Raw genomic sequence first — 26362 nt, forward strand, 5'->3', positions numbered from 1 at the left:
TCCCTTTTTCAATTTAAACAAATTAATGGCAATTAACAAGTAGCACACAAATTTGGACTCTAATGATTTTCCTAATCAATATTCAATCCAATGCAAGATGTGATACAATATAGTGAATGACCAAATATCAAATAATCAAGAATTGCACAAAACAGATTTTCAAGCAACACACTGCACACAGATTTTTCAACTCAGATTTTACCTATCAAATGATGTCAAAATGCAACGAAATTTTATATGCAATGTCACAACACCTTAATAAACACTATATCAAAATTTCAGATCAAAATTCAAAGTTTAAGGCAGTCTGCTAATCTCGGACAGATTAGGGTTTTGAAAATCCTGCAGTTTGAAACAAGTAGTAAATATAAACAAATAAACAAAGAAATCAACACAGCTATTTATAGTAGTTTGGAGACCCTTCTCCTACGTCTACTACCTAGATTCACCAACCTAGGATTTTCCCAACTCCACTAAGGTGTGGTTTTAAGAGACCCACAAAACTCCTTACACCAAGGGTTTCTAAGAACTCCCTCAAACTTCAATGTTTACAATTTCCCCTAACAAAGGGAATTTCTCAATGGGATTTTCAGCCAAGGTTCTCACAGGTTACCTCAAAGGTATTTGGTATGGAACTCTCAAGATTACAGCAACACTCTCAAAGATAGGATTTTAAGAACAAGAGAGGTTTAGATTGTAAGTAAACAAAGCCTAAAGGATATAGGAACTTCCCTTTTGCAAAAGCAAGAGTAGTGAGAAGTCCTTGATTGTAGAGGCTTGTATTGGAGAAGATTGTTGTAGCAAATAGCAAGAATGCTTGATGATTGATGAACTTGATAGCAAGAGGTTTCTCTCAAGGATAATTTTTCAATTTGCTTCTCCAAGTTGTATGAAAGGGAAGATCTTCTTTTAAAGGCAATTCTCTCCTATGCTTGCAGCCATTGGATCAAATTTCAAGAGTTGATCTCTACCATCCATTGCAGCTCCTAATCTTGGTCATTGATGATTTGAGCAAACAAATCTCCACCATAGAGCATATAGACGTTGCACATGCTCCTTTTTTTAAGTCAAAAATTGCAAGCAAGAAAGTTGTCTTATGCACAACCATTTGATCAATGTATGTCTTCAAATCTTGACCATTCAAACTCTCTTTAATTCTCAGCCATGGATGTAGATTGTACTATGCCATCTTGTCCCTTCATTTTGAATCAAAGACTTCAAAAGTGATCCCATAGTCAAGGATCTTGTTTGATTGCACCAACATAACTTTCTTGGTAGCACATGTCTTGAGTGAAAATGTCAAGGATCTTGTTTGATTGCACCAACCTAACTTTCTTGGTAGCACATGTCTTGAGTGAAAATGTCAAACAAGAATATATCACTAATGATAGAGAGGACAAGGTTTGTCCCACATGTTTGAAAAGAGTTGTATCTCCATGAAGACCACAACCAATAGCCTCAATGTTTGATTCATTCAACTTGATAAAGTGCCTTAGTGGAAAGTTGGCAAATATAGGATTTTTCATAGTTTCCTAGAGCTCCAAGCTCATTCTTAGAAACTGGACTTCGACCACTCTTGAACATACTGAATTCTGAGCCATATGAGACCACAATGATGATTAACCTACAAGGAAATAGGAGGTAGAACTCCCCAATTGCATGTAAGCTCAAAGAGCTTCATATAGAGCGCATAGGTTAATTACATTAGAAAAACAACCCAAAAAATTCATATTACTGCATGATAAATCATTTTATATGTAGTATAATGTCCATGTAAAATTTCATAACAATCGGAAATCGTTTGGTCACTCAACCAAGCAATTTGATCACTAATAGTAAAACCGATAAATTCTAAGTGTAAATTCAAAGTCATTTTGCAAACTCAGTGTAAATGACCTTTTCTCTTGAACTTTACTAAATAAAATATGTTCATAGTGATGAAACTAAGATGCACACGAAATTTCATTTAAATCGGAGTTCATTTGGTTCACCACGTTCACAAAGAACACATATGCACAAAATTAGGTAAAACCTAGTTTTGGCGGAATTTAAGCATATGACCAAATATATATGTGATGCACTTAATTTCTCATGATTATAGTCCTAGAACATATATTAAGCCTTCATGTGCATGTGGTTCAAGTTTCAAGTCATTTCGACCTAAGTTGGTTAAGATATGATAATTGGAAAATTAATGCTCTAACTTAGTTCATGTATGTTTGTTTTCAAAACTTAATTTCCAGCACTATCTCAAAAATATATAGTCATTTAAATTCAATTCATATAAATCAAATATTGCTTTAATGTTTCATTATCATTTATAAATGATTTAATATCATCAAAATTAGACATATAGGACCATAGGTCCAACACCATTCACTATCGAGTGCGATGCTTTCGGCGTTGGCATTGGGGCTGTTCTTACACAACATGGAAGGCCTATCTCCTTTCTTAGCACTGCTTTGTCCGGTAGTAAACTGTCATTATCTACCTATGACAAAGAGTTCTTGGCGCTGGTGATAGCAGTGCAAAAATGGATACCTTATTTGTTGGGCAGCAAGTTCACGATACGTACAGACCATCAAAGTCTTAAGTATCTTCTAGAACAACGCATCGGCACTCCATTCCAGCAAAGGTGGATAACAAAATTGATTGGCTATGACTTTCAGGTTGAATATCGAAGTGGTTCCTCCAATCAAGCTGCAGATGCTTTATCTCGCCTCCCGGAATGTCTCTCTCTCAGCTCAGTCATTCCAACATGGATAGATTCGATCCGAGATAAATATCCTTCTTCTCCAGAAATTCAACAGAAATTGGCTTCCCTTAGTGCTGGTAAACTTTCTCATGCTCAGTATGCCATCAAGAATGGTTTGCTATTTTATAAAGGTCGCATATGTCTTGATCGGACCTCTCCTACTCGCCAATCTATTTTACATGAGCTACATGCAGGGCCTAGTGGAGGCCACTCTGGTTTTCACCAAACCTTGAGACGGATCACTCGAGATTTTTATTGGACCGGTATGACTTCTCAAATTAAGCAATTTGTGCGAGAATGTGATGTTTGTAGTAAGGTGAAGCCCCAAAATTCAGCGCCAAGTGGCCTCTTGCAACCACTTCCAATTCCATCCCAAATTTGGACAGAGATTGCTATGGACTTCATTGAAGGTTTGCCTAAATCTTTGGGTAAAGATGTTATCTTGGTTGTTGTGGGTCGTCTCTCTAAATATGCCCATTTTTTTGCATTATCTCATCCCTATAGTGCAGTTACTGTGGCTCGACTATTTTTTGACAATATTTTTAAGCTTCATGGTTTGCCTAAAACCATTGTCAGTGACAGAGATAAAATATTCTTGAGTGACTTTTGGCGTGAATTGTTTCGTCTTCATGGTACGAACTTGCATTATAGCTCTTCCTACCATCCGCAAACTGACGGGCAATCTGAAGTTACTAACCGGTGTCTTGAGAATTACTTGAGATGTTTTGCTGGGAATAGACCTCAAGATTGGGTTCGTTGGCTTACTTTGGCTGAATGGTGGCATAACACAAATTTTCACACTGCTATTGGAATGTCCCCATTTGAGGCAGTCTATAAGTACCAAGCTCCACGACTTGTTTCTTATGCTGCTGGAACATCCCTAATGGATGAGATTGATCAACCATTGCAACAAAGAGAACAGATTTTGTCGCTCATCAAGGAAAACCTTGCCAATGCCCAACAACGTATGAAACATATGGCTGATCGTCGTAGTACGGAACGCGAATTTCAACCTGGAGAGTAGGTTTATCTTCTGCTGCAGCCTTATCGTTAAACTTCAATAGCCTTTCGCAGATCACTTAAGTTGTCTCCACGATTTTATAGTCCCTACCAAATTCTACAACAGGTTGGTGCAGTTGCATACAAGTTAGACTTACCGTCCTCTTCTCGTATTCATCCAGTCATTCATGCTTCCCAGCTCAAGAAGAAAGTCGGAAATCAAGTAGTTCCCCAAACGATTCTCCCTACCATGTCCAATGCATCAATACCAGACCCTATTCCTCAAGAAGTATTGGATCACCGTATCAGTCGTGTCGGGAGCCGCAAAATTCAAGAAGTTCTAACTCGTTGGGAGGGGCAATCGGTTACTGAAGCTACATGGGAACGTCTCCTTGATATGAAGAGAAGGTATCCTAACCTTGTGGGCAAGGTTTAAGGGAGGGGGATTTGTTATGGGTGCCCTTCGTGAGAGAAGCTGAGAATAAGTCTTTTAGAAGAACCTAGTCTTTAGGAATCATTTGTTATTTCCTATTTTGTTGCTTTCCAATATTTGCAGTTGTAACCAAATCACGTCACCTGATTTGGTGGAAGTAGTTTGTGCTTTCTTGTATTTAAGCTCATGCATTATCAATAAAAGGTTAGCGGATAAAAAAACCTTTATTCAATTATTGCTTTTGGAGTCCCGGTTAAACTCGAATTAACCATTTCCTTATTTTGTCCCTTCCAAATCTTATATCTGGTATCAAAATTCTATCTTGAAAGTGTAGGTTCGTGACAGGGTGTCCGGACAGCTTCAGAAGGTGTATGGACACTTGGTCTTCATCAAGTTCTCTTTGAAGGCTCTATTTCATTGTTCAAAATGAAGAATCCAGAGACCCAAGTTCTCTTTGAAGGCTCTATTTCATTGTTCAAAATGAAGAATCCAGAGACCCCTTAGGTGTCCAAACAGTATCTGTCTGAACACCTTGGGAGGTGTCCAGACACCTCACAGCAAAAATGCCCAAAAAGTGCTTTAACTTGCCTGAACAAGGTCTAATTTATACAAAACCAATGGAAAACACTTGTAAGTGAATAATTAAACTAAAACACACATAATAACATTAACTAAATATTAGAACACCCCAATTAGAGGACATTGGAACCTCAATTTAGAGGTCTAATCACCCATACATTTACATCAATCAAGAGACAAGATTCAAAACTGGGATGACTATGATCTCATTTATAGAGATCCTAGCATTTTTGCGTAAACTTGACTCCATATTCATAGACTAATGGCAGTCTAGTCTTCCTCATACATATCATGCTATTGCTCGACTGGGTCAAACATTATCTCAGTCAAAATAGCACTTGGACCATTGACTTACACTGGAGAAAATTCTACGACTGCTTCTTCCTTATATATCTCTAGGGGATACTAACCAATAGAATTGCAGACTGTAAATACTCATTGTCATTTCTTTCTATTTTTTTTAATAAAAAGATATTCAAGTCCACGTTTTTGAGGGTAACCTTGACTTGAAATCTCTAGGTTGGGGGTAACCTAGAAGCCCTTGTGTAAGTTTGTGTGGCAAGTTTGGTAAAACCACACCTTTAGTGGATTTAAAGTCCTAAGCTAGTGAGCGAGTCACTATAAATCGTTGTTTGCTTTTTCTTCCCCACACTTTTACAGCTTTTATTATTGTTTTGCTTATTTGTTTATCTTGTAAAATTTATCTCGTGTGTTTTGTGTTTTGTGTGACGAATTTATTAAAGAGGTTCCTAATAGGAATTTATGAACACAATTCACCCTCTTCTTGTATGACCTAGTTCCTTCACAAAGGACATCCGCAACCTCATCAAGCACATTTGAGATTGTTGTAATAACTTGTTCCTCTAGTGGTTGAATTTCCATTCCATTCTCATTGATTAATTACATGCAACACTTACTTCAAAGTCCAAAAATTAATGTCATATTCATAGTCAAGTGGCAAGCTTAATACATACGACACCACTTAATTATTAAGTGGGTCAAGCATTACTATCCTACAAAAAATAAAAATAAAAAGACTTACCTCTTGAAGAGTTGCTATAAATACGCACTGATATCCTTGAACAATACTCACAAAAACAGTTTCTATATATCTCTAGATCAATTTCATGGATTGGTAATTAATTCTCTTTATTTTCCTTTTCCCCTTATTTTGGATTGAAGAATTACTCAAAAATAATTTTAGTTTTAAATAAAAGTATTGCAATAATTTTTGAACATTTGTTTTCTTAACAGTTCAACAAGGAAGAAGTGGTTAGTCATGGTGACTGTTTACGGATCAATAATATTTTTTTCTTAGCTCCTTATGGGAATTTATGGAAGTCGAATTTCTGGTTTAGAAGCTCCATACCATGAGAAGAATACACGTCATCGCTACATAGATGCCGTACGTAGCCATAGTCCGCACGCCCCAGGTCATAATTGAAGGTGTAAATGATGCAGATATATGATGCCACCCTCGCAAGAAAAGTGAGATGAGACTTTCTTCATCAAATTTGTTCTTTTTGAGGTTTTTTTTTTTTTTTTTTTATGGACTATCTTTTCTTGTTCCTATTGCTTGTGTTGCTGGTTTGTATGTAGACTCGGGATATTAACTAGAGCGAGAACTTTATATATCCCTAACAATTTCTTCCATAACTAGCCATAACAGTAATACGTATTCTAATTACATTGAATTTCTTTATTACGTTGTCTAATTACATTGAATTTCGTTATTACGTTGTCTAATTGCATGTTATGGTTGATTGTGGCTAAATTTGTTAGGGATGCGTAACGCTCCCATAACTAGAGTTTTTGATTTTGTTTCGTGTGTTTACTTGATCGTCCCCTATACGAGGTGGTATTATCTAATCCGACCCAATTTTGTTTGTATTGGTTCTCAGTTGGTTGAATTCTATCCAACTAGCATCTGTAAGCCTGAAATAATAGTTTCTTAGGAGGGTTTGTTGTATTGTAATTTTACTTAGTTAGAAATTGCCTTAAAGAAAGTGATTTATGCTAAGTACACTATAGGTTTATAACAAATTGATCGTTGGCCCCCAATCAAAAAAAATAAAGATAATTTAATTATAATCATCTTTATTTTTTCCGACTGAATCTATGATTAATAACTTTGATTCCATGATGTGTAGAAAACAAAATAAGAACAAAAAATTAAGAAAAAGTAGAAAACAAAATAAAATAGGCAAAATAAAAAAAAATTGAATAAGGAGTGACTTTTGTTAATCAAAATAGGCAAAATAAAATAGACAAAACTAAGAAACAAAGAATTACGTAAAAATAGAAAACCAAATAAAATAGGCAAAATAAATAACAAAACATGAAGAACAAAAATAATAAGAAAAGTAATATCCTAAAATTTATACTAAAAATGAATTTTAGCCCTGATTTTAGCCTTTCAAACATATTCCTTCAAACATCCCTGATTTCCACCAACTAACTCCTAGATTTCAACTCATATAATGTCAGATTTTCGACAAAATGAACAAACGTTAATTTGAAATATTTTTGCCCTTGTCACGTATCCACTAATGATTGCTTGACCATGGCCAATTACAGACACCATGGTGTCATGTGTCAATAGTTGATTAGAGGTCACTTTTGATATAAATAATATTAAATGTCTTCAACCATAAGTGATAAGTGGATTCATAAATTATTACTAATTTTTTAAACTATAATTATTTAGAATCGCAATCAATGATACATCTCATTAATACACACACATATATATGTATTAAATAATAATGGTAATAATAATAATATCATTAATTTAAAACTTTAGATTAGATTTTACTCTTTTGTAGATTCAAAATTTAAATATGAGAGGTTTTTCTCTTACTCTTTAAGTCTTATCCCCTACCTAGTAATTGAATTGTATGGGCCAAATGAAAGGAGTGGATAATTACAAGATTCAAAAAACTCAAGGGCCTTATCAGACCGGAAGTCCAATAACAAAAAATCAATACAGCAACTGGACCCAATTTATTTTACTTTTTCATGGTGGCCGCCTGTTAACAAGTCACACGACCAAACCTCCTCTCAGTCCTCTCTTTCTGCCTTCCTCCTCACTCAATCCATGGTGTGTCAACTCCCAGCACGCTTTTTGGGCTATAATACTTTTTTCTAGGCAATCAAATTATCTAAATTTAGTCCCAATCGTTGAAGTCGTCGTGTGCTGGTTCTCCCTTTCTTTCGTTGTTGTTTCTATGTCTGTTACTACAATTGTTGAACTTTGATCATCATTGTCATTATCTTCTCATCAATTGCTGCATATACCATTTTGACCCTAAAAGACTGTGACTTGATCATTGGATACCATTACCAACCTTCTTTCTCCAAAAGAGAGTTATGTCTGAGCCCTGGTAATTTTGTGCATCCGAGAATTAATGTGGAATTTGGGATTAACCCATTTCACACATTCCGTTTTTTTTGTTGTGTGAATCTGAAATCGGGAAGACCCTGATTGTAAATCACTCACCCCCAAAAGCCCAAACCCAAATCTCTGAAGAACCCTAATTCTTGAAGCGCAAATCAAGGATTTGGGATCGAACCCTTTTATTGATTTGTTTGTAGTATACAAAAGCCAGTACCAGAGATCACCCAGGTATGTTCAATTCCGAGCTCTTGAATTTCCGGCAAGAGCAGAGGAAATCAGGAATCTGGGGGGCCAAACCCAGATGCGAGAAGACATTGGATTCCCTTTCTATACCCCCCTATTCGTATCGAACCACGGTTTTCATGGAATCACCATCAGCGACATTGTATCTTCTAATACTAGGGCTCGTATTCGTCATCTCTGCTCTTCCTGTTGATTCACAACCACAAAATGAAGCACCACAATCACCACCAAGCGTTACCACGCCACCGCCGTCATCTTCACCACCACCTCCTTTAACGCCGCCACCACCTCCACATCCTTCCATGCCGCCACAACCTTCACCTCCGCCCCCATCTCAGCCGCCGACTTCACCTCCACCACGGCCGCCGCTATCTCCTACTCCACCTCCTCCGCCATCAAAGCATTTGTCATCACCTCCTCCCCTTGGGTATGGGGAGAGAAACAGGAGGAGGAGGTCTCTGCGACCACCACCACCATCCAAAAGCAACAAGCTCAATACAGGGAAGAAAATTGGATTGTTGTTTGCTGGTCTTGCCGGAATCTTGCAGATTGGTGTTGTTGGGTTCTTGGTTTATAAGAGGAGGCAGCTTTTGAAGGTCAGAAATAGATACGAAACTTGCACATGAATATCCTATACCTGTGAGTATTATCATGGATTCTTTGGTCTCGACAGTGAGGATTTTTACTCGGTTAAGATTGGTCGACGGATGCATTAGGCTGGTGGATTTTATTGGTTGTGGAATTGTTTGGTGGAAGGATTGGATTTGGGTCCTGCAGTTCCTCTGTACATGGGAAATGGGTAATTATTGATTGGCATTGTCATATTCTTCTTTCACTGGTGCTTTTTTTTTTTTTTTTTTGTCTTTGATTTAGTTTATCTACACGGTTGATGTTGATAATGCAAATGAGAGCAAATCCTTAATTTTGTTGTGTTAGAGATTATTTAACAATTGAAAGCAATTTTTATGAAGCCTTGACGGATAAATATGGTTATGGTTGTTTTTGTGTCTCTCCGTAATTGTTAATAACTTAATATTTAGTTTGTGTTTGACTCATCAAGGTATAGCTCTGAGAGCTTATAAGATACTATGCTTGGGAAGTTGTATTTACTTTAGTTGGTAGATGTAATTTCTGTTATCTTTGTAGAGTTAGGTTGTAGATTAGATGCTTTGGTGGAGAAGATAAACTATGCTGCCAAGATTTTTTTGTATGATTTTGATTCAGTGGGAAACGATGATCTATTCCATCTTGAACCTCTTTTTCTAGTGTGTCTCATTCTTTGAATGGTAAAGAATTTTATTAGAGGGCTGAGGTGGTGCAAAGTTTACAGCGAAGCCTGGCTGATAGCCCCATAAGATTGGAAGAAAAGAGAGAGAAAGAGAGCGAGATTGGTATAGACGTAGCATCATGTGGCATTTTCTAATTCTCAACTTCTATTTTACATTCTCACAAATATTCATGGAGAATCACTTATGTTGCATTTATTTTATCCACGTATCTCATGCAGCGTGTTATTAGTCAGGAGAAGGTTCATTAGGCTAACAGCTCTGTTTCACATTGCTTATTCGTATAATTCTTCTACTGCAAAACAGCATCAAAATGCATCATTTTGACTTATTAAGGGAAGATTTAGACAGAGTGGCTAGTGTAATAGATCAGGTTGTCTGTAGGCTTATTACTTGTTGAGATGAGATGACTAAATGTTGCCGAATCCCTGTGATTGTTTGTGAATGCTTAGGACATACCAAATACTTCAGATGCTAATTGTCACGGCAGGTCACTTTAACCTGTCTGTGAATCCATATCTGAAGTGGGAGATAAGACATTTAAACTCCATGGGAATAGATTTTTTGATTTCTTTAGTTTCTTCGAATTTATTTTGGATCACTCATCCTAAACTAATTCTAATAAAGCAGTGATGCAAAAATGAGTCAGTCTCTGCTTTTTTTCAGTTCATTCAGTTGAAGTTTTTTCCTGCCTTTAAATGAAATTCTCATGGTGGATATAGCAAGTACCAGAATTTTTAGGCTACTTCAGTGTCTGCCAGTCATGCAGTGGAGAAATATATGTATGAACCATTTTTTTGGCTCATCTAAGCTGTGAATGAACCATTCTTTGTTTAGAGAGTAGGTGTTTCTACTTTTTAACAGATTGAGTTACACCCATCAATAGTGTTTCTGCTGAACTTTTGGATGCTGTTTGTGTGATAGGGGAAAGAATGCATCCACAGCCGAGTAGTGTATAGTTTCCTGCAATGGAGACAAAACAGAAAATAAGGTGACTGTGTTTATGTCGAGTGATGTTTGATAGGTGTTGGGTAAGAGGATGCAATGTTACAGGGAAGCAATACTCTTGTCGAGTGCTAAAACAGGTGACTCTGTGTCTTGACCAAGATCCTGCACTTAACCGCATATTAGTGATTGCTGATTGAGTACAATGGTGTTCGAAATTAATTCAATTCTTTGTTTGCCTAATTTCGGCTTTTAAGCTCATCATGTATGTAACACTTTCTGAGTGGGTTTTTAAATTTGGATTAATATAACTTGTATTCATTGAATAATTGTAGTCATCTAAACTAGTCATCGAATGTCTAAATGTTTCAAGTCGGTAATTTAAAATACAAATATGTTTTATTTTGGTAACTCGGACATATTTTTTTGTTTTCTGTAATAGAAAATAGTAAGACCAAGAGCCTATAGTGGGAAAGTAAAAACTGTGAGCAGGTTATGCCCAAAAACACATAAAGTTCCTTCTCGTCAGATAATCCAAGTCTCCAAATCACAAACATGTTTCCTTGGGAGGAAGAAAATAAAAATACTGCCCAGAAAAAAAACAACAAACAGAAGACAAAAGTCCTCTGGCTCACATTATAGAGTCCACACTTCTTTGACACAGAAAAAAGGTTCCCCCCATGTAAAAGACCAAAAGCTATTTGGTACGCTTTTTTAGCTTCAATGTAAAGGTTTCATTATTGAGGCTTCAACTGGTCTGCACATATAAGAAAACAAAAATGGGTTTAAAGATCTAGTAAGAAACAAAGGGTACCCAAGAACAAATTTGGAGTAGTAACAACAATAAATTACCATTTCCTAGTCTTGAAGAGGTGGATGCAAGATCAAGCCAAGAGTCTGTGCTCTTTGGTGGCCACTCTTCAAAGAAGTGGCGTAGTGGCTTCTGGGTTTCATTTTCTTTCTCGATTTTGATTGACCTGAAATCATTACCCAAAACAAAGAAATGCTGCTGCGGTTTTGTATTATTGTCATCAGTATTTTGAAGCTGTGGTTGACAGTAGTAGCGGCCATGGGAACTATTTGTACAATTGTAGTCTTGTGAGCTTCTTGTAGTCCCAGAAGTTTCAGGGAAGAAAACTCTCTCATCCACTCTCTGCCTAATACTCTGCAAGTACCTGTAACAATCCCACAAAGACAAAAAAATCACAAACCTGTAAACAAAGAAGAAACAGAGTGCTCTGTTTTCACTGAGATTCAAAAAGACTGCACCTTTTATCTGCAGAGGCCAAAAACATGTGATTAGTGGTAGTGTTCTGAGGAAACCATGAACCAGGAGGCCTTGGATTGAAATGGGTAGTGTTCTGGTCAGCTGGGTCGTGGATGGGTGGCGAGCGGGTTGTGAATGGTTTTGTTGTTGTTGTTGATGATGATGATGATGATGATGATGCGGAAGAGAGTTCCACAGGCTTTCTTGAACGGTTTCTGCCTCTGTGCATATGCCTTTCACAGTATTTAGAGTCGGGGTGTGCATCCTTTGAGCATCTCCATTTCTTACCATCTGTTCTTCTGCACCTACCTGGTTCTGGGTCTGTTTTTCTACCAAAACCCACCTGAAAACTGCCCCACCCAACTGGAACCCAAAAGTCACAAATACAAAACCATTAATTTCATTCACGAAAGCAAAAACAAAAGGTAGGAACTGAAGATGGCGTTTTTTAATTACATAGAAGAAAGCAAGCTTACTAGGTTGGTGGGGTAAGAATATGGAAGCCAATGAAGAGTCCAAGCTTCTTTTGACAGAGTAGATAAGCTCAGGTGGGATAGGGACACCTGAGACTATGTATTTGTAAATGAGAGCTTGGTGTTCAAGCTCTTGCCACTGTGTTGCAGTGAAAGGAAGTCTGTTTCTTGCACTTGAACTAGCACTCATCATCTTTAAAGAAAAGAAAAGGGAACAAGTTTGAGAAAAAGGGAGATAAGAGACACGGGGAAACAAGGTTCGTTGTTGTGGTGTTTTTGCAGAAGAGTCAATTTGTTGTTGCAGATTCTTCTCTGCATGGATGGATAAAAGCTAATGGCTATGATGATAATTCTGTCACATCATCCTTCTCTCTCCGTCTTTCTTTAATGAGTGAAGTCTGCTCTTATTATGACTGTACCTCTGTTTGCTCTGCTTTCTGCAGTCTGTTGTTACTGCTGTTCTTGTCTCTGACATCTTTACAGAAATTCATAAAGTAATTTCACAAGTTGAATTCCATAGAATACTGGCGTTATTTAGTTTCATCATATCCTAGAAATGAGTGCCATGTCATTGTTTGAGGCAACGAGATGAGGGGTGGAAAAAAATCGGTTTCGGATCGGATCGCTTCATGTGTTTTACAAAATATTTATATGTCAAGATTCTAATTCGGATTAGATTTTGGATATAAGTAATTTATCAAACAAGGATTGGTTTAAATTCAGATAAATAAATCTAACAATAATCTAATTTGGATTAGATATGTTTGGACCAAGATCCGAATCCGATTTTAAATCAAACAAAAAATATTTGTTTTGATCTAGATTTTAGACATATTAACTCATGTCCAAATTTAATTTAATCTGAATCGAATAAATTTGATTATCTGAATCGGATAGTGTTTTACCCCTAATGGTGCGTTTGGTAGAGGGGTAATGGGGTGTAATAGTTACAAAGGTAATTAAATTTGAACTTTACTTGTGTTTGTTATGTCAGTATAATTTTTACTCTTGTAATAAATTTTAGTAATTGAGCTTATTTTTTATACATAAAATTTATTGGTGGGAGGATCTAGGTAATAAAAAGTAATAGGGAATTTTACTCTAACCTATTACCCTCTTAATTAAATCCCCAAAAAACTCATCACACATGGTAATTGAAAATAAGCTCCAGCAAGGAGAATTTCACACTAGAAACTTATATATATAATATGTGTCTACTTGTGTGTGTATATATATATATGCATATGTATCTATATTTTTAAAATTTTGATACATGATAGTCGTAACAATTAAAAAAAAAACATGATCTTACTTTTTTCTAGTTTGGTTCATTACAATAATAACAAATAAGGATAATGGTATTACACCAGTAACATATACCTGTAACAAACAAGGGTAATGAATGCTTGGGTAAATTTTACCCTTCTTTACCAAACAATGGTAATAATTATTCTCCATAATTATTATTACCCTGTAACATTTATATGGATAACAAATTATACCCCTAAACTCTTACTCCATACCTAGGCTGAAGAGAATCAGAAGACAGTGATATTGTAAAGAAATTTGATCAATAATGCATGATCCCCTAGAAGGGTGCAATAGGGGAGTCTGAATGTTTTATTTCCTTTTGTATTGTGGTATGTTATGCCATGTGCTTGCTGGGGTAGCTGGAGTCAAAGTCGTGTTAATTACTGTTTTTGTTACGTGTCCTTTTATGAAAGTGTCCAGATTCTTCCAAAACCGTAGTATATAAAGTACTTTCCATGTGTGATGTACTGGTTAACTATGTAGAAAATTCAGGAAACAAAGTGTTGAAAATTCGTAAAGTAGAACCATAAAAGCACTCCTATGACGAGAGTTTGTGTTTTATTGGTGTGGTTGTGTTGATGGATGTGTTTTTTGTTTTTTGAGAGGAAAATAGGACATATTGAACAGAAAGTTCAGATATAGTAATATGCGAACAAGCGTTACGAACATGTCCTACACACATGGTTGAAGCACCAGAAATCATTCCTAAATGAGCTAGAGAATCGGTTAATTTGTTGTTAATCCCTGGAGTATGAACCACCTCATATACAGGGTCTTGGAGGAGATGAATTGCTGAATCCACACACATTCCATAAGGGGCCAAGGCAATCCTTTTGGCTTTCAAGTCTGAGACAATAATAAGAGCATCCCTTCGAGGATGAAGTCTTGAACTTGCATAGTAATAGCAAGTTCTATACCAAAAAGAAAAGCTGCAGCCTTTGCAAATGAGCTCCCTCCCGTCGACGAAATGTTCTTGTAACTTGAAGCGATAATTCTACCTTGGGAGTCCCTAATAACAGCCCCTACTCCAGCTCTTGGGATGGAAGGATCCCAGGCAGCATCCACATTGACCTTCAGTCTACCAAAAGGAGGATGGAGCCAATGTTGGATGGTATGAAGAGGAGCAACACCGAAAGCATTACTCGTGTAAAAATCAGAGCTGAGCATAGAAGCTTTAAAGAACGTATCTGAGATGGAAAATTTGAGATCATTAAACACCATCTTATTCCTGGCCAACCAAGTGAAATAGTAGAGCCCGAAACAATCTCTAAGAAATTCCTTCGGTAAAAATATGGCCATTTGAGCAATCCAAGATTGAGGGGAAAGAGTCGTACCAACCAGAGAGGAAATATAACGCAATCTTGTACTCCATATAGGCTGAGACCAAGCACACTTCCAAAATAAATGGAAACTAGACTCATCCACTGTGTTACAACAAGGACAAACACTAGCTATCTCAATACCCCTCTTGATTAAAGTGTCTCTAGTGGGGAGAGCATTGTGCCCCATACATCAAATAAAATTCAGAAGGCAAGGATAGTTGTGAAATTTTTTTCCAAGGAATTTCCAGAGCCAAGTTTTGAGTAGCAGGAGGCTCCATAGACAGGGCAAGTTTATAAGCTGAGTTCAATGAAAAGGAACCATCACGATTGTACAACCACATAAGAGCATCTCTATAATTCCTTGAGGAGAGAGGAATGGAGTTAATGGCATCCAAAGTAGCTGGGTCAAAGAGGGAGGGAAGAATGCTAACCTTCCAAGAAATTGAGTCTGAATTAATAATATCTGAGACTTTCAGCTCCTCATCAAAACTCAGACCCAAAGGAGTAGGAATTCCAAGAGGAAGATTGGGGACCCAAGAATCCTTCCAAACTTTGACTGACTCCCTATTCCCAATTCCCCATCTCACTCCTCTTTGTAAAAGGCCCCTTGCTGACAACAGACTACACCATATATAGGATGGATTTGAACCTATTTGGGCATTGAGGAAAGAACTGTGAGGATAATATTTAGCCTTCATAACCCGACTACAAAGAGACGAGATAGTGCTCATAAGGCGCCACTCTTGTTTTGCCAAAAGAGCGGAGTTGAAATGGTACATATCTCAAAGGCCTAGTCCACAGTTAGAAATAGGAGAGCACACTTTCTGCCAATTGATCCAATGTATTTTGCGATTATCAAAGTTCCCGCTCCAAAGGAATTCCCTCGACAACCGATTAATGTCCTCACAAAAATTTTTGGGAAATCTAAAAATACTCATTGCAAAGTAGGGATGGCTTGAATAATTGATTTAATCAACACAGTCCGCCCAGCTTGAGACAATAACTTCTCCTTCCACCCTTGCATTTTCCTCTAGACTCTCTCTTTAACAAAGCTGAAAAGTTCTCGTTTATTACGAGTGATTAAAGTAGGGAGACCAAGATACTTGGAGTCATCCCTATAATCTAGCATGCATAATAAAGTTTGTAGAGAGTTTCGACGGCCCTCTCCAACATTGTTACTGAAGAGAACTAATGATTTAATTTTTCCACATTCAAAGATTGCCCTGACATATCCTCATATTGATTGAGAATGTTCAATAAAGTGTAAGCTTCCACCAGATTAGCCCTACAAAAAAGTAGGTTGTCATCCACAAAAAGAAGGTGGGAGATAATTGGGCCCCTTTTACTAATTCTAATACCGTGGAGGGAGGAATATCGGATGCTCCGGTGAATAAGGTGAGACAAGCCTTCGATACAAAATAGAAAGAGAAAAGGCGAAAGTGGATCACCTTGCCGAATTCGAGAAAGAGACTGAAGTTACACAAGTATGAATTCGAGAGATCCATTGAGAATTAAAGCCCAGTCTCCTCATCATAAAAACCCCACTACGCAACAGATTAAGAAGCATAGTGAGATAAAAACCAAAGCATTTTAAATCCTAAAACATTTCTACATTCTGTTGTTCATGAATCTATTTTCCCAAGAATTGTTGGCTCAAAAACAACCAAGGCAACGTGCAGTGGTTGGCCGACTGAGATAGCGCATAAGACGTTTGAGATAGCGCATAAGACGTTTGAGAATAAGCCAACGTGCAGTGGTTGGCCGACTGAGATATTAAGCCAAGCGATTGACAGAAAAGCTAATATCCAGACGAGTCAGAGAGAGAGATTGTAATCCGCCAATGAGTTGTCAATATAGAGAGCCGTCAGATAGAACAGTACCATGAAACAGCAAGAGCTTGAAGTTTGATGAAAGAGGAGTCCGAACAGGCTTTGAGTCTAGCATTTTAGCACGACAGAGGAGATTGCAAAACAAGTAAATTCTGTCGCCATTCTGTTTAGCGATTGCAAAAAGTTTGCCGACGACTACTTTGCGACGGAATATGTTGTCCGAAATAAATAATAAAAAATAAATTAATTTCAAATTGACGACAGATATTCCAGTTGATATTTTAGTTTTTAAATTATTATTTATTTTGATATTTTGCTACAGAATTATTTTATATTACTGTCACTATTTACTCTTAACAATTATTTAATTTTGATTTTTAAATTTAAATTTTAGATTTTTATTTATGTATCATTATACTTTTAATGCAAAAATTAATAGAACAATTTGATTAATATCATTATATTTAACAAGTACTAAAAATATACCCCAAATTATTTACATAAAAGTTAATCCTAATATTGTCGTATTGTTAATATTAACAATACATTAGCCCTTGAAACAATAATACATAAAAATATTTTTTGTTTTAAAAATTAGACTGAAATTGAAATATGACTTCTAGTTATACATTTATGTATTATACATGGTCTTTAATTATTTTTCATCAATTTTAATATGTATTTAAGTTAACATTTTGGGTTTTTTTATGAGACCAAACATCAAGATAAATATTCATCTATAATAGGCATGGAAAAAAATTTCAAGGGCGCTGCCCCCGAAACCCAATACTATTGCTCTAATGTCAACCACCCCATTATCAATTCCTGACTCTGTCCCCAATTGAGTTGTGAGGGATCGTGCTTAACACAAAGGGGGTGTATTATATCCTCAAATTCCAATTGGAGTCCCTTTTTGATAATTTCAACAATTAATTACAAATAACAAGTAACATACAAACTTTGCCTCTAATAATTATCCTAATCAAGTTTCAATCCAATGCACTATGTGATACAATATATTGTATGACAAAGTATCAAATAATCAAGAATCACAAAAACAAATTTTATAATAATAATCTACGCACAAATTTAGTAACACCAATTTCACCTAGCAAATCAAGTCAAAATGCAACGAAATTTGGTATGCAATATCACCCCACCCTAATGAACACTATAGCAAAAATTGGGGTCAAAATTAAAATTCTAAGGCAGCCTGATAATCACAAACAGATTAGGGTTCAAAAAATTCCTGCAATCAAAACACTTGTTCTAATGGTTTAGAGAAACCTCCACTAATGCAATTAACAACCTCAAGAAAATGATTAACACACATGGGATAAAATTAATTTTAATGAAAGATCTTACAATGACCAAAATATTTTAGAAAGCAATTAAACAAATAGACAAGTAAGAGCAAGTAAGCAAGCAATTTATCAAGATAAGAATTTAGAGTGGTTCGGAGATCCTTCTCCTATATCCACTACCTAGGTTCACCAACCTAGAACTTTTCCCAACTCCACTAAGGTGTGGTTTTAAGAGTCCAACAAAACTCTCTACACAAGGGTTATTTGAATACCCCTAAACTCAACAGTACATTTTGCCCTTCACAATGGACTTTTGAAAGGTTTCAAGAATATAGTTCTCACAAGATACCACCAAGTTATTTGGTGTGGAACTCTCAAGAATACAATTATAATCTTAAAAGATGTTTTGATTTTAGGAGCAAGAGATGTTTTTGATGTAAGTGGGTATAGCCTAAAAGATGTACGAACTTCTCTTTTGCAAAAAACAAGAGTAGTGAGAAGTTCTTGAATGTAGAGGTTTGGATTGGAGAAGATCTTTCACTTTTGATGATGAAACTTGATGAGTAGTGTGATAGCTTGAAGCAACAATAGCACGATAGCTTGAAGATTGATGAGGGTTGTAGCAATTTTCTCTCAAAGATATTTCTCAATTTTCTTCTCCAAATGTTGAATGAGAGAACCCTAACTTTCATTTGTCTCTACACAATCTTCACCATTGGATCAATCTTCAATCTCTCAATCTCGGCCTTCCATTCATGACTTAATCTTGGCCCTTGAAGATTTGAACAAACCAAATCTCCACCACACATTTTCCAACCGTTTGACATGTAGAGAAAGGTGACAACTTTGCATCTTTGCATGATAACCATTTGATCAACTTGTACCTTCAAACTTGACCCTTTCTTTCCTCTTTAATTTCGAGCCATTGATGACTTGTACCATGCTTGATCTTTTCCATTGATTTTGGCTCCAATAAATTAAATAATATCTTCTACCATAAGCCTTGTTCGGAGACCCCAATAAATTCTCGATGTAACTCATGCCTTGAACATGTGTAGCCAAACATGTTTATATCATATGTAGAATGAATTACTAGACTTGTTCACATGTTGGGTCAAATATAGAAATCGATGATATGGCCACTTCTCCTCCAAGTATCGTTCCTCTCTCATTTTCCTCTTTGAATTCATGAATTTGGCCACTGCACATATTCTGTTCGATCGGAAATTATCAAGATCTATTGTCATTTGCTTCTGTTAAAAAAATGAAAGGTTGTCCATCACATCCTAATCAATCGGGGTCCAATGCCGATCGATCGACACTTGGCTCTGGTGATCCATTTCACACATTTCTCCATTTTATGCATTTTGACCCCAATGACTAGATGTATAGCTCCAATATGTCCCCAATGCATAGCACTAAGGCTTGTTTCAATCAACGCATCAAATCCTTAGTGGAAAGTTGGTTAACATAGGACTTTCTTGGTTTCCTAGAACTTCAAGCTCATTCTTAAAAATTGAACTTCAATTCACTCATCCAAAATGAATCTGGAGTGATATAAGACCATAATAATTATTAACCTACAAAGAAATATGAGATAGAAATCCCCGATTATATGTAAGTTCAAAGAACTTCATGTAAGACACATAGGTTAACCAAAATACAAACCAGCCCAAAAAACTATACTTCATGTATGATAAATCATATTTGGCATGTATGAATGTATGAATGTGTATATAAAGTTTTAAAAATTTGGATAAGATTTGATCACTCATTGAAGCAAGTAAGTCACTAACAGTAAAAAGTGATAAATTCTAAGTGTAAACCTACTACCATTTTACAAACTCAGTGTAAATGAAATTTTCTCTTGAACCATCCTAAGTCAAATATGTTCGTAATGATGAAATTAAGGTGCACACAAAATTTCATGTAAATCGGAGTTTATTTGGTTCACAAAGGAATATATATGCACAAAACTTAAGTTAAAACCTAGTTTTGGTGGAATTAAAGCATATGACGAAATTTGAGCGTAATGTGCTTAATTTCACTTTATTCTTGTCCTAGAACATATATTAAACCCTCATGGATATGTAGTTCAAGTTTCAAGTGATTTGAACCTAAGTTGATTAATTATAATATAATAATAGAAAGATTGATGCCCTAATTTAGTCCATACTTAATTCATTTCAATCACTGAATTTGCAGCACATATTCAAACATGTATATATGTCCAATTCACATAGAGATATGCATAAGTCTCACTTAGTACATATGATCATATAAGTCAAGTAGTGTGACATATTCATTTAAATTCAATTCTCATAAATCAAATACTACATAAAATGTTTCAATTTCATTTGCAAAGGTTTTAATATCATCAAAATCAAATATGTAGAACCACAGGTTCCAACAAGTAGGATAAACCCCCTAATATACGTTGAGACTTGAGAGTTAAAAGACGCGTAATTCCATAGCGATAGAGGGAAAGAAACGTAAGGATGTGAGACTTCAATCGACGTGGAATGGCTGGCTATAAGACCTTAGCTGTATGCAATTGTTATAGTCCACACAATATTTTCCACTTGCCAATGGCCTTACATCAAGATTTTAGCTGTCAATTTTGTCTTGTTAATTCTCTTCTCTTTCCATGTGCTGTATATTGGACCACTTTGTGAATGAACATCAAAATTTCTCATCATCCTACTTACTGGACTCTAGTAACATACTTTATTCCAAATTAATTAGAAGCTTCTTAATCCGGTTGTTATGTAGTTGTAGGGAACAACTAACTAGATATCAATAGCAACTAACACTACTCAATTGTTCAAGTGAAGGAATGTTCCAATTGTATTAGTATTTCTTTGCCATAGACCAATAGTGTTTTTTTTTTCTTTCTCATTCTTTCCGATAATCAAATAGATAACTGGGTGTCTTTAACTCTCTGCAAATCCTCGATTTAGCGGAATCTAAAATACTATCATTGCCCTATCATTGCCGTTTTCCAGCTAGTCATCATTGGATTCTTATTTACTTCAAAAAGAGACTTCTTGTTCTTTTGTCTATTCAATAAGGAGGGGCTCACCAAAATGTCCGAACATGCTTTACCTTACACCTTCTATGCAAGAGTTCTATATAAACCCAACATTATAACCAATTCAGTACAATACACACCACTCAAAAATGATTCACATCCTCTTCCTCATTGTTCTTCTCTCCACTTCTTCCACTAATGCAGCCGATTTCTGCGTTGCGAGGCTGAAAGGCCCTGTAACCCCGGCAGGGTACGCTTGCAAGACACCCGCCAAGGTCACAGCGAATGACTTTGTGTTTTCAGGGCTAGGCATTGCTGGTAACACCACAAACTTAATCAAAGCAGCTGTGTCACCAGCATTTGTGGGTCAATTCCCAGGCGTAAACGGGCTCGGATTATCCATTGCACGGCTAGACCTAGCCCCGGGCGGTGTTGTGCCCATGCACACACACCCTGGTGGGTCTGAAATCCTGTTCGTTGTGCAAGGTTCGATTGTGGCTGGATTCATTTCATCGTCCGCGAATACTGTCTATGTAAAGAAACTTAAAAAGGGTGATGTGATGGTATTTCCACAAGGGTTGTTGCATTTCCAAATTAATGCGGTTGGAATTAATTCTATTGCTATTGTTAGCTTTAGTAGTCCTGACCCTGGACTCCAAATCCTTGATTATGCTTTGTTTGCTAATGACTTGCCCTCTGAATTGGTGGAGAAGACCACTTTTCTTGATGTTGCCCTAGTTAAGAAACTCAAGGCCGTTCTTGGTGGTACCGGCTAAATAGCTTGATTAATCGAGACATTGTCTCTTGCTTAGATTATTTCCTCAATTTTATTATGATTTTGGAATATGTACGTTATTTGTTTCATGACTAATGAAATTTGTGCAATTTTCCAGAATCTGTTTTCAATTTAAAGTTGTTTTTAACATGTGTGAGTATTCGAACATTTAACCTGTTTGAAGGAGTGACTATCACCATGGCAAAGCAAATGTGTTATCTTGTGTTGCAAGTACCAAAACATGTTTTAACACATTAGCACAGCCAAATCAAAATGCATCCAATGCAAACATACCCTTCTTCTCAATGAGACTCAGTTCCACTTTTAATCGTTCAAATAATACAAAATTTTCTATATTGATTTATTTCCAAAGTAAGGAATTAAGATGGGGTTGATGTTAATCTTATCCATCGTATATGGTTGAAGGTTCTCTATCTTTCACTGAGCCCAAATCAAAGCATCCTGTTAGTTTTTTGAAAGAAAATAAAAGACATATACTGCTGGAACAAGTTTGACTATAAGACTGAAACAGCTTGAATTTTATTGAACATCAAAGCATCTCTTTTATACATCAGAATTTTAACAGAAAAACATAAAAATCTGCTGCAACTACTTCTTAAAAAATAGCAAGAGAATAGGTCATAATTAACAGTCACTTTGACTGTTTTATTTCAGCATGTGTGTGCTGACTTGCAACACATCTTTAGCTACACTTTAACTAATTTATTTCCAGCATCAGCAATCTACCCAGCAGCTTCTGGGACATGTCATTCAACACATCCCCTGTTGATGATTTTCTAGGACAATGACTACTCATTCATGCTTCAGCTATCTATGTCACGTATTTTGGGCCACTCGTTGAAGGCATTATATTAGTCTTGATTGTAGTGGAATTTCAAGTTGTATTTCATATATAACTTGTATTAAATTTGAGTGGATGATCAGGAGAGTTGGTCATTTTTTGTTGGAAGTGTATTTTTTATAGAATTATTAGAAGTTGTAGTGTTAATAGAAATTCTACTCAAAGGAGTATTTTTATTTAGTAGTTTTTGGTCATTTCATGTCTATTAGGGTTTATATTTGTAGAATTTATAGGACTGCAGCCATCTTTGGCAAAAAAAAAAAAAACAATGATGAATTAATATAATTTTTTTAAGGGTTGCTATAAGTTGGTAGCAAGCTAAAATTTTGCCAAACATTTGAGCATATGAGTTTAAATGAGAATACTGTTGAGGCATTCCCTACTTGCAAAGCGTTATATCAGAACCCAAATGCATCGAAAAATGACCGCAGATTTCTACAGGCGTGCCTCCATACTCCCACACCTCCCACACTACATTGGACTCTAGGTGTAGTGATAAATGAGCAAGGGCATGCTAGGGCATTCCCCATACACGACACGCTGCATCGGCGTCCGAATACGGTGAAAAATAGGCGAGGGTTCCCCTGCTTTGGATAGGCAAGGGTAAAGAAGGTAGTCCATAATTATATGATAATGATAGACACTTGGAATATAGGGTCACTTACTGGTATACTAACTGAACTAGTTGACATCATGATTAGACGTAAGCTTAGCATATTGTGTCTACAGGAGACTAAATGGGTTGAGGAAACATCTAGAGAGATTGAAAACACATGTTATAAACTATACTTATTGGAAAATCTTGTGCTAGGAGAGGAGATAATTAATGTCAATAGTGCTTATACCCCATAAATAGGATTAGATGAAAACATCAAGATATAATTTTTGGAGGACCTCAATGAGATTGTCTAGGTCATTCCAAGTAGAGAGAAAATATTTTTAGGAGTAGACCTAAATGGACATGTAGGGAGAGATAGTGAAAACTTTGATAGTGTACACGGCGGGTATGGGTTTGGGACAAAAATGAGGCTAGAGAAAATATTTTAGAGTTTGCCATGTTGTATGAATTGTGTGTAGTAAACACTTGGTTTAAGAAGAGAGAATCACATTTAATTAAATTTAAGAGTGTACATAATCTAGTCATATATATTTCATTCTCATGCCAAAAAATGCATAGGAAACTTTGTAAGGACGATAAACTGATTCTTGGGGAGAGTCTAACTTCATAGCATAGAATGGTAGTGGTTGACATTTGCTTTAAGAAATGGCCTAGAAGAAGTAAAGTAGCACGAGATTATAAAATTAAGTAGTGGAATATAAAAGGAGATAAGTATATATATAGCTTTTGAGGAAAAATTACTTAATAATGTAAAGTGGAGTTTAGTTGGGGAAACAAACTCCATGTGGGGAGAGATGACGGCTTGTATCAAACTAGTAGGAAAAGAGTTACTTGGTCTGTCAAAGGGCCTTATACCTAAAGGTAAAGAAAAATGGTGGTGGAATGAGGATGTTAAAAAAGCTATTAGGACTAAGACATAATGTTATAGGAAGTTACATAATGGTAGGAACGATAATAGTTATGAAATACACAAAGTATCAAAAAAGAAGTTAAGAAAATTATAGGAGAGGCACGTCACAAAAAATATATTGTTATATAACAAGTTACATACAAGAGATGGAGAGAGATATCTATAGGCCGGCTAAGTAATATTTGTACATCATCATATTGTCGCTATCTGTGGGAAGAACAATAAACTTCCCAACTCAAAATCATGGTTCAAACTAGGTCAACACTTGCGTGAGGAACTAGGGTCGAGGGTCGCCAGGAAGACAACCTGGAGGAACACCATGATCCGTTGGCTTCACTCAATCCACAAGTTGTAGGCGCACCAACAGCTAATCCGCAAACCACCAATCCAGCGTGTGGTTACATCCGAACAACTTGTTGTTCTTCTACAAATGATGCAGCAGCTCGAAAGTCCAGCAGCAAGTTCAAACCATATGCAAACTCTCTCATAGGCTAGACATGCTCCAACCACCACATTTGCAAGAGGCTACTTCACCACGAGTGAACAATAACCAAGAAGTCCCGCTAAAATCTGGTACTGATGAGAACAGACCTCGAAATAGAGAAAAGAGCCCTGTGAAGATCAGGTGAAAAAATTAATACGACTTCCATAGAAGAAGAATGCAAGCAAATATAAGATATGTTAGAACGAAAAATCGCTACAACGCAAAAGAAAGGGCCAGTCATGAACCCTACCTGGGTTAAAACCTTAATCTCCTTGACACTCGAAATTCAAAGCGCCAGGATGCAGAAGAATTTCAAAGTTTCGAGCATCAAAAAATATGAAAGAAAGGGATATCCAGTGACCATGTCCTCGGATTCAAAACCATAATGGATTTTCAGGATGCCTCTGAGGAAGCATGCTGCAAAATCTTTTCAGTTTCTCTCATAAGAATTGCAAGGAGATGGTTCCTAAGTCTTATTTGGGAGAGCATCTCTAGTTTTGGTGAGTTATCTCATAAGTTTACTATGCACTTCGCTAGTGTTAGGAAACTGACCAAAACCAATATCACCTTGATGAACATCAAGCAAAGGAAGGACGAATCACTTCAGACATTCATTAGTAGATTCAACCAAGAGTGCTTAGAAGTACTCGACTTATCTATCTCTATAGCGACAACGACCTCGTCCGAGCAATTAGACATCCAATCCTAAAATATTCACTATTCAAGAAACCACTGAAAGACATGGCATCTCTTTTGGAAAAGAGCCAACAAATACATCATAGCCGACGAGACAATGGGAGAAGCAAAGAATGACCCATATGCTTATTCATTTTCAAAAAAAAATTCAAACAAACGAGAGAAGAATAACATAAAAGTGTACCTTGAACAGTTATCGGAAAATAGATTCTACACTTCCTCCTCAATACAACTCTTATACTCCCCTAAATACTTCAATGAAAATAGTGTTGAGCGAAGTCCAAGATCGTGATCTCCTTAAATGGCTTCCGAGGGTGAAAGTGATTCCTGGTCTAAAAACAAATGACAAGTATTGTAAATTTCACAAAGGACTAGGTCATAACACCGATAAATATCAACATATCAAAGACAAGATAGAAAGCCTCATTCGACGAGGATAGCTCAAAATTTTACTAATACTACGGAGGAAAAGAGGAGATGAGACAATGATAGGGATGATGATCAATGATAAAGAAGAAGAAGAGATGTGATCATCAGCAGGTTAACATCAGGAGGAGAAAGCTCTTCAAAACGAAGAACACATGGTCGGACAATTAACAACGTTGACGACAAGAAGAAGAAACAAAAAAATGAAGAGGAACCAATTGCCTTCACGGAAAAGAATGCTAACGACATCAGCATCCCCCATGATGATGCACCAGTGGTCAAAGAAATTATTGCAGATTACATTGTGAAGAGGATACTGATCGATAATGGAAGTGCGGTTGACATCTGTTTTTTTATCATGCCTTCAAGGAGATGAATATCCCAAAAGAGATTTTGAAACCTTTCTCATCTCCACT

General features: G+C 36.4%; 3 protein-coding genes across 3 annotated transcripts; 2 read left to right on the plus strand and 1 right to left on the minus strand.

Annotated features, from left to right (window-relative positions):
* The first annotated feature begins 7736 nt into the window (after nt 1-7736).
* Nucleotides 7737-9415, plus strand: LOC120001339 (proline-rich receptor-like protein kinase PERK2). The gene has a single exon (XM_038849609.1). The coding sequence runs from the start codon at nt 8394-8396 to the stop codon at nt 9030-9032; it is 639 nt and encodes a 212-aa protein (XP_038705537.1). The 5' UTR covers nt 7737-8393; the 3' UTR covers nt 9033-9415.
* Nucleotides 9416-11230: 1815 nt separating this feature from the next.
* LOC120001230 lies at nt 11231-12701 on the minus strand. Its single transcript, XM_038849451.1, has 2 exons — nt 11490-12701; nt 11231-11394 (listed from the first exon to the last, which is right to left on the minus strand). The coding sequence occupies exons 1-2, from the start codon at nt 12568-12570 to the stop codon at nt 11375-11377; spliced, it is 1101 nt and encodes a 366-aa protein (XP_038705379.1). The 5' UTR covers nt 12571-12701; the 3' UTR covers nt 11231-11374.
* An 8586-nt stretch (nt 12702-21287) lies between these two features.
* LOC120001852 (auxin-binding protein ABP19a-like) lies at nt 21288-22065 on the plus strand. The gene has a single exon (XM_038850352.1). It carries the CDS (start codon nt 21324-21326, stop codon nt 21948-21950), a length of 627 nt encoding a protein of 208 aa, XP_038706280.1. The 5' UTR covers nt 21288-21323; the 3' UTR covers nt 21951-22065.
* The last annotated feature ends 4297 nt before the right edge of the window (nt 22066-26362 follow it).

This window comes from Tripterygium wilfordii, chromosome 7 (assembly GCF_013401445.1).
Source record: "Tripterygium wilfordii isolate XIE 37 chromosome 7, ASM1340144v1, whole genome shotgun sequence".
Classification (NCBI taxonomy): Eukaryota; Viridiplantae; Streptophyta; class Magnoliopsida; order Celastrales; family Celastraceae; genus Tripterygium; species Tripterygium wilfordii.